Source organism: Belonocnema kinseyi, chromosome 6, assembly GCF_010883055.1.
Source record: "Belonocnema kinseyi isolate 2016_QV_RU_SX_M_011 chromosome 6, B_treatae_v1, whole genome shotgun sequence".
NCBI lineage: Eukaryota > Metazoa > Arthropoda > Insecta > Hymenoptera > Cynipidae > Belonocnema > Belonocnema kinseyi.
The window spans coordinates 128639146-128648720 of NC_046662.1; the positions used below are offsets into that span (position 1 = coordinate 128639146).

Genomic DNA, 9575 nt, shown 5'->3' on the forward strand with positions numbered 1-9575 from the left:
GAAAGAGGGAGCTCTTCTTAATATTTTGACACCAAAATCATGTCGATACACCTTACCGACTGCGAGTAAAGCCACCCATGCTTTAACTTGACAGACTGTACAATAAATAATAATGGAAGCCTAAGAAAAAATTAGTACAAAAACCATCTTGGTCTGGTAGTTACTTAAATTGTGAATCCCATCATATATTTAGCAAAAAGATCAGTTTGATAAAAGGTTAAGTCGATATATGCATCAAATTGGCATAAAGAACAGAAAATAAAATCAAGACTAAATAAAATCCACCTGACTATTAAATCATTACCCTGTTTCGGTAATAGAGAATGTCATAAAAGAACGTATCCACGAAATATGTAATAAATCTATTGTAGAAAAAAAATAGAATTGGTTAAAAATAGAATATTAGTTAAAATAATTAATTAATAAAAATAATAAAAATAGAATATTTGTCTAGTGTATGTAATTAATTAAAAGCACTCGTTGCAATAAACTATATATAGGTTAAACTGGCAGGAGATTAAAAAGCAGAATGTATGGGATTTATTGAAAATGTCCTAAAAGGTGAGACGTGTGGATTGTGTTTCAACCAAATGAATACTCTATAGCAGCATTAAAAAAAGATATGTGTCAAATTCAATGCCTCCACCGTACGACACCGATAAAACTAATGCAATTTTACATAAATTGGTTGAATACGATCTGGACGCACCAAATCATTAGACAGAGTTTATGGTTGTACCAACCCTTAGGAAAGTTTTGCGCCATACAAGGAAATCTTCCAAACATTTACTCAAGGTAATTATTGTCTATTTTGAAGTATATTTAATTTTCCTTATTCTAACTAAATCTTCAATGTAAGATTCAAAAAAATATCTGATAATTATCCAAAAATGTAATGCTAAACCTTATTCTATATTTGAATTTTCCAATACTTTCTTCATTTTATATGAAGAGGAATGTCTGGAATTTATAGTATCACCGTTAAATTGTAATCTATTTTCAATTAAATTTTTCCGAGTTTAATCAACAGTCGCACTGAAAATTCTATTGTATATTATTTTTAATCAATAGCATTTGCTTTTGGCAGATCGCAATAGCGTATGCTATATTTGCAGATTTAAAATTGATAAAAAATATCTTGTTTTGCAGATAACGATTCTCGTTATGACTTTCAACACAACGGGTTCTTACTCAAAGTTTCCAAAAAAAAAAAAAAACTGGCAAAATCTAGAGACAAAGAAAACAGTTATCTATAGCAGGCAGCACTGACGGTAACAAAAGAAAGAGGCAATCTATTACTGGAGGTAAAGTCACGTACCTATTGACAAGCAACTCAATATCTTTTTGTCAAATTACTGTTTTATAATGCGTACGTATAAAATTAAACTTCGTTTTTAATTTGGTCGCTTAATTTGTTTGCTACTTTTATAGAAAGTTTAACTGGCTTTCATTCGACTCAAAACTCTTTCAAAGTGAACAACAGTAAAGCTCAAGCAAAGATCAAGGAAAAGAGGCATTAAAGGTTATCCAATGAAAAATCAACCAAAAATGAAATTAATGGCCGAAAATAAATCTTGAGATAACGCTGAAAAAGAATGTAAGGATACCGTTATTTTTTATTTACTAAAATTACTGCCTGAAACATAATTTATCTAACGATGAATGTTTTTTATTATTTAGAAGACTTGCTCATTAAGGAAATTACAGGTTTGAGGGCTTAAATTAGAGAAGTACAGGCTAATCAAATCTTTCTGATGATTATGTTCGAGGCTGTCTCATGTACAATCTACGTCCCAAAGAAATAATTTGCAGAAGAATATAATTTGACATTGTCATTTAAAACATTGCAGGAATTTGAAGACTTTGACAATCGATTAGCAACGGATGAAAAGTGTTATAAAGTATGCTTAAGTTTTCTTTTTTATGTGATAATGAGTGTTACTTTACATATCAATAATTTTTCAGTGGAGAGGTGTACCACCTTTTTGCATATTCAGAAAGGTTCACTAGCGTTATTTTTTGATAAAAAAAATCATGCGCAAGACAGTCAACAATATTCTTAAGAAGTATTTTCAAAAAATGTAAGCAGTCAGTTCACAGCTGTAACAAGCGTCGCAACAAAACAAGTTTTTAGAGAATACCACATGTGCAAATGCATTATCTGTAAGAAAATCAATAGAATTTGTGGAATTTTTATTCAGTCAATGATTATTTTTTCTTTTGCAATGAATTTTTTTTAATCAGATGTACAGGCAAAGAAATATAAATGTTCAAAGGAGGAATTTATTTCTGACATGAACACTGTTTTGAGTAATGTTAAGGACTGGGGCGGAGGTAGAAAACTCAGACCAAGCGCAACACCAAACACCTATTTCATTGTTTGACATATAATAACAGAATCTTTCACAATCAAACCAGCTCTAATAATGTCCTCACAATAAGAGATGGAAAATGTTATTTTTTTAATTCGATCAAAAAAAAATGTCAGTGGTAAACTACCTCACAATCATGTTTATTTAGATCAAACATTTTCAAAAGGGCATGATTTCAACTCAAAAAGTCTGGAAAAAATATATACTGCACGCGATAATAAAATAAAGTTTACGTGTTTTTGCATTTTCACGAGAATTTAATTTATAAGAGGTAATCACTCTTAGCTGCATTTTATTATATTTCTGCAAAACCTTTTTCTCTAGAGGTACCGGTCCCACGACTCTCCGGAGATAAAGAAGTCCCTTGCTAGGCTAGTGTTCACCGCATGGGCCACCGAGACTCTTCCAGAGTGCGAGGTGGGAATCGAACCCGCAAGCCGAAGGAGTGGGTCCAAAGCCTACGCTTTAGCCCCCACGACCATCGTCCCACTCTTCCCTCCTAAGATTGTTTGATTAATGTAAATTGAGAAATTTAGATTTTTTAACCTTCTTCGTGAGGAAATTTTTCTGCTATTTTGCAAGCGAAATTTACTTATTTTGCAGAAATATAATAAAATGCAGCTAAGGGTGCTTACCTGTTATAAATTAATTTCTTATAAAAATGCAAAAACAAGTAAACTTTATTTTATTATCGTATGCAATATATATCTTTCCCACATTTTTTTAGTTGAAATCTTCGTGAGGAAATTTTTCTGCTCTCGTGTACAATGAAATTCTCTTGAAAATGCAGAAATACTTAAACTTTATTTTATTATCGCGTGCAATATATATTTTTTCCCGATTTTTTTAGTTGAAATCATGCCCGTTTGTAAATTTTTTGAATAATTAAAAATTATTGTGGGGTAGTTTACCTCATCTCTTACTGTGAGGACATTGTTCGAGTTAGTTTGATGTCGAAAAATTGTGTTCTTATATGTGAAATAATTAAATGGGTTTTGGTACCACACTATTCGAGGGTGCTTTTTTTTACACCCTAAAAATCATTTTGGGCCCGTAAGAGAAAATGCTTGTCGCTTAGTTCTTCGAGTACTACAACATATGTGAGAACAAAGAAAATCGGAGGGGGATACCTACCTATGGTTGCTGAGTAAAATATATCGCATATCCAGTTCCGGTCTAGCGCTAGATAAATTACCCTATTGGGGCCATATATTTCCGTTAGGGGCCCAACAGGCGCCCCACTAAAATTTCTGCACGGGACCACTAAAATACAGCTTTAAATAGACCCAATGTGACCGAACAGCTCAGGAAGGGGTTCTTTGTACATAAGCTCATCCGAATCACTAAACTAAAAAAAAATTTTAATTGTTTAAACTTGACTGAACCTCAGCTTCTTTAGACATTTTTAAATCACTTTGTACCGATAGGGAGTAGCTTTATATCGCGTCCATTCGCCTGTAGGACATGGAATTCCACTGTTGATAAATCTAAAATCTAAAACTTCACGATGTCTCAATTATGTGACAATTACAAATTAAAAAGATGTACGCTTTAAAAACCTGAAAAGTCTCGATGTCATCTACACACACCAGGCCAGTGCATGGGTGTATATTTCAAATGACATAATTCACCTACTTTTCGAAGACAATAAATTTGTTAAGGTACAATGCTGAGTTTATTCCGCAAGTATTAGAACCTCAAAGAAAGCATGGAATAACGGAAAATATTCTTTTACTCATTGATAATGCACCATCGCACCCGAGTTTGGATGAACTGAACGCGACAAACGAAAACTTTGAAGTCGTATATTTGCTTTACAATGTGACGGCTTTGATGCAATCCATGGATCAAGGAATAATCGCGAGGACCAAAAAAATTGTACAAGAAAAATTCATTGAGAAATTTATTGCTCCGCGAGAATTCAAAAGGAGCTGTTTAGTTTTACAAAGAATTAAACAGTCTTGCTTTGAACTGCTTAGCCCCGCGTGAGAAGATGTAAAATCATCTACTCTTCAAAAAGCATGAAAAATGCTCTTAGGCGGCTCATTCCTTCTCAAAAAAGTTACAGTTTTCCTCAACATTCAAGGATATCTATCCAACGATAATGCTTCCGCCAAAATTCAGTATCCCCTATCCATGGATGATGCTTTCGACAGTGTTCAGGATCCTCTATTCAACTTTGATGCAGTTGTCGGCGGACAGGAATCCCCAACTGATTTGATAAGTTTTCCTTGTGAAAATTGTGATAACACCTATAAACTGTTGTCGGAAGCAGATTATAACGATTGCGGTAGGCCGTCATTATCAGGCGAGATATTATAAACTCAGTAACAAATGGTAGAGGCGAGTCTGAAATTTGTAGTGACATCGAAAACAGCGAAACTCTGTTTGAAGATCCTGAACCGATGGAAGTAATGACGTTAGAGGCTTTTGTCAGCTTTTTAAATTAACTTTCTGCTTAAAAATGCAGACAATTTAAAACAATTAAATTATCTATTTTGGCAATGAATTTAACAATTCCATAAGAAATTTCTCTGTCTGTATGAAATTTTAAATATTTGGCAGAAAATTATTAAATTAACTCTTTTTACACAAAAGCATATTTTTGGGGTAAAAATTCATCTATCTTGCAAATAATTCGCCTTTGTGGCTTAAAAATTCAACAATTCTAGTTAAAAATTTAACTATTTTCTTGAAAGTTAGTTTTTTGAAGTTCACGAATCAACTATATGGTCAAGAAATTTGTGTTTACTTTTAATTAAGATTTTTTGTAATTTTTGAGTCATTTGAACTTGAAAGAGCTCTCACTACATATAAATTGAATTACATATAAATTATATACTTGAACAAAATTTAATTTTCGAGCATAAACTTGGAGATTTCTCTTAAATTGATATTTATTGCTGATATTGCAGTTTGTCTTCAAATTATAATTATTATATGTATTGTACAAGAAAATTTTAAAAAGGAAAAAAAAACGTTTTCCACTACGGAGAAAAATCCAACAGAAATGGTTCATTTGACCCTAACTGTTTATGATGGCTCGAAGATATGGTCAAAGCAATGACCGAAACCGATTTTATCTCCAGGACCCAGTGTAAATGCATATTGTTACTATTTTGGAAATGCTGAGTAGTCATTTTTTATGAGAAGAAATAGTCCTGTTGTGCGAATCACCCACTATGCCAAAAATTATGAAAATGAGCTAGTTAGATACTCGGACAGATCCAACTTTGAATAAATTCACTTTAGAATAAAAATAATGGTACAACTTGTTTTGCTGAGGAGCAGTTTCCAAACCTTTGATCTAAGAAAGATCGTAAATTGTTGAAGAATTTTTTTTACCCTTTGATCCAAGAAAGGTCGTTATATATTTTTCTAAGATAACTTTTTAAAATGTTGTTGTTCAAAACTGCCTAAAGTTATCCAGATGTTTAAGCTAATTTTTTAAAATTCCTAGTATTATTTAAATCAGATCTACATAGCAAGGAGAAAAATCTCCAAATAGCATATGTTGTTCTTCCCCCACCCATCCCCTTTCCAGTTCAGAAAATTTAGAGTAGTGGTAGATTCCCACATAATTGTATTAGATTCTAGCTGAGCAGAGAGCAAGGTAGAAATGGTGCCAAATCTGTGCTTTTCGGATTTTTTCCTCTTTGTGAAGGTCTGACCTTAATCATTTTATTTATTTTTTTGTAAACTTTAATACTTGTAACAAGAACAAAGTAGCAAAGAAGTTGGACTCACCAAAAAAGGATAAGGTTTCGAAAAGTCAAAAGGTATTTTATGACACTTGATATCGTCTGTAGGTTCAGCCCAATAGTAGCATTCATGTGGATTCGTTGTTTCTATGTAGAGCATGCCTCGTATTAAGCTGTCAAGTTCATCGAATTTTGCTAGGCTCATATTTACTTCCTATAATGTGGAAATCACCAATTATTTTGACGATAAGAGATCTTGATGGTAAGAAAATAGGAAATCTAATTTGGACTTTGTTCAAGAATAGGGCAGGTCGAAAATAGTAGCTTATGCACCAAGGGACCAAAATGAAGTATTCGCAGCGAGTACGAATTTTTGGCACGAGCGAAGCGAGAGCCCAAAAACGTACGAGTCTGAAAATGTGTTATTGCTCCCATGGTGTACATACTATTTTTTAACACGAAGGGTTCGAAATTCGCGTTATTGGATGCCTATAAAAAGAGAGCAAGGCACATAACCTCACATTTACGCATAGCTCTTTCTCTGTCTCTCATAATGTATTTCTTATGGATCAGCTGACTTTCTTTCCCTATTATAAGGAGGGAGAGAAAGACTGGTTTTACTCCCGCTTATAGGCATCCAAAACGCGTATTTTGCGCCCTGAGTTTTAAAAATAATTTTTTATCTGTACTTCTAATAGGGATTAAATACTTTCATTTGAGAGTCATAAACACTTGCGTACCCTGCCGTTGAAAACGGACTGAAAAAGTGAAAAAAACGCACTGGTCAGTGCGTACTCAGAGCTGTTTCTTCAGCACTGCCTGTACCGCTAGTTTTCTATACCTGGTTCCCCTTCAAATGTCCATTTAAATTTTTAAAAGGCCATTTTCACCCAATAAATCTAGTCTGTGAGGTCTGTGGAAAGGTGTGTTAGTAGAGTATACTATAGTGTTAGTGAAAATCGGTGTGCCTATGCCAATGCGACTAGGCTACCAAGTAGACACGCTGAAAGGGATTAAAAATCAAAAATTGTAAAATTTTGAAATTATATACGAGAAGTTTAGAAATTCAGAATCTACGGGTTTCGTTTATTTCAGATATCTAACTTTTTCTTTCGGATGTAATGTAAATAACTCTGCCCGACCGGTACGCGACGAATACAATAGGAACATTATATGACAGTTCCATCACTTGTCAGTGCGTTTTAGGTGCTGAAAGTCGGCACAAATAGCTACTGAAAAACGCACTGGCGGCTCAGTGCCGTTCGCTAGTGCCTTTTCAGAGGTTTTTCATCAGCAGGGGTAAGGTTTCATAAAAAGAAAATTTTTACTCCACATCATGGATATGTATGTGTAGTCAAAAGCGTTAAAAGCAAAACACTTTTATTTAAAAATTTTATTTAATTGCACAGTTTATTTAAAGGACAACATTTTTCTTATGACCCTACTGCACTGTCAAAAATAATATTAATTTTAATATACACATGTTCACGAAAATTAATATACTAAGCATATAAAATCGCCATTAAGAGCGCGTATATTAAATTATATATACATTCAATGTTAATCACTTACGAGAAAAATCATATCATTTCATTTTTCACAAATTTAAAATAAGTTTAGCTGTAATTTTCTATTCTAAATAATAAAACATGATACCCACTTTCTGTTAACCAAAAATTAAATTGGATTTCAAGTCGAAAAGTTCAATCAAGCAAATAAATAACAGACTTAACCTACAATTAACTGTATTCGACTTAAATTTTGACCATTTAGAACGAAATCAGAAAAAAAAATTTGCCCGCACATTGCACTATCATTATAAATAACAACTGAGTCGACGAATTCTAGATTATTAATTTAATTGAGAATATTTGACAAGATTAAAAAAAATTAAAACAGGTTGAGTTTTCACGCACATTGCTATACTGACCAGTATATTAAATTTAATACACATGTATATTAAATTCACTACACCAATGTATGTTACATTTCAGTAGCGGTAGTGCATATTTGCTTCACACACATGTATATTAAATCTCATACAGATTTTTCTAACAGTGTGATCGAAATCTTTGAATTTTCACTGAAGATTCTCAGGCTCATAGAAGCTTCAGAGAATATTCTCAGCAGGCACTCAGGTAGATATTTTTAAAGATCCAAGTAGCTCGTTTAAATCGTCTAAAGGCTTTAAAATATCCTTTTCGAAACCGAAGTAAGAATTTGACAATTAATAACAAGCAGAGAGGCTATCTCAATAGAGTAGCCGACACTCAATAAGACTCCTTTATTAAGCTTTGGGATTAAAATTTAGAAATAAGTTTTTTAAATTTCAAAGTTCACATAATAATTCGGAATCTATAAAGCGACACTTAAAAATACCCAAATCTCTCGGACGATCTCTAGAGCCGAAATCATTCAAATCGAGCCTGCAAGTAGCATAAAATGGGCCAGGCTTTTTTGCGAGAGAGTATTCTGCGATTTTCTGTCGGTGGGGGAGAATAAAGTCATCAGAAGAAGTTAGGAGTAAGTGGATTTATAGCTGTTTAACGATAATGACATTAAAAAGCATCTTTACTTCCATTTACTTATTTAGATTTATGTTAAAGAGGGACTGGGGAAATCGTTAAACTGCTAAACGTTTAAGCTAACTTTTTTACGTCTTATCACGACACAATATTTTAAAAATTCGCATAAACAGAGGGGAATAGAGAGTACAACCAATTAGAAATGTCAGATAGTAGTAAAGAGGCGCCCCCGGCTCTCACTATACCTGCAGAGATGAGGTGGGAGATTGCTCATGTAGTGCAACAAAAGACATTGTCAAAATCAGCATGCTAAAAGCGCCCCCTTGGCCGGTGTATCTAGTTCAAGAGTTAATTCGCCGTTTCCGGCATTTCTCAGACGTTGCGCGTCGGTAATTGATGAAATTAGACAATGTTAAAAATAAGTTACCACCGGAGTTATCATGAACATAAATTACTAACTGCACGTTTACCTCTCGAATATGTAAGGTTTATTATGACAAAGCCTATGACAAACCCACCGAATGCGTCGTCGGGTGGCGGATAGAGGGTCCCTGTACCAAGGGCTTCTGCTAAATATGGTTACAAAAATAAATAGGCAGTCGCGGACAATTGTCCAGGGGTGGTCCCGAAGGAATTAACCCCCAAGCGTAGGTGTGAAAACCGTGCCGAAAGCTGAATGGCACTGGGTGAGATGTCTAGAACGGTGACTCTGGGATACCGGGCGACCTCTCAGAGTAAGCAGCCTTATTCTTGCATGCGGGGCCCTACAAGGATGGACGAACCCCTTTCCCTAGCTTCTCGTAGGAACAACAATGACAACACCAAACATAGTTGTAGTAAGTGCGGTTGAAAACAACAGAACGCGCAGGGCTCCTGACAATGGGTCGGCCAACAATGCCGACCAATCTAGAGCTGGGGGAGCCAATAAAAATGGATTCAATGCGATGGATCGGCGGGATCTCGTGACCTTTGGGTGG

At 34.3% G+C, this 9575-nt stretch overlaps 1 protein-coding gene and 1 long non-coding RNA gene across 5 annotated transcripts in view; one reads left to right on the forward strand and one right to left on the reverse strand.

Moving 5' to 3' along the window:
* The window catches only part of LOC117174080 (pantothenate kinase 3), a 267760-nt gene that overhangs the window by 134170 nt on the left and 124015 nt on the right, over positions 1–9575 (reverse strand). For all 4 annotated transcript variants that reach the window (XM_033362763.1, XM_033362762.1, XM_033362761.1 and 1 more), the window contains one exon: positions 6120–6287. In XM_033362763.1, coding sequence (XP_033218654.1) covers positions 6120–6287 — 168 coding nt within the window. The remainder of the gene's footprint in view (positions 1–6119; positions 6288–9575) is intronic.
* On the forward strand, positions 1311–2205 carry LOC117174084. Its single transcript, XR_004467257.1, has 4 exons — positions 1311–1369; positions 1432–1597; positions 1681–1901; positions 1966–2205. It is a non-coding gene; the product is annotated as an uncharacterized LOC117174084 (long non-coding RNA).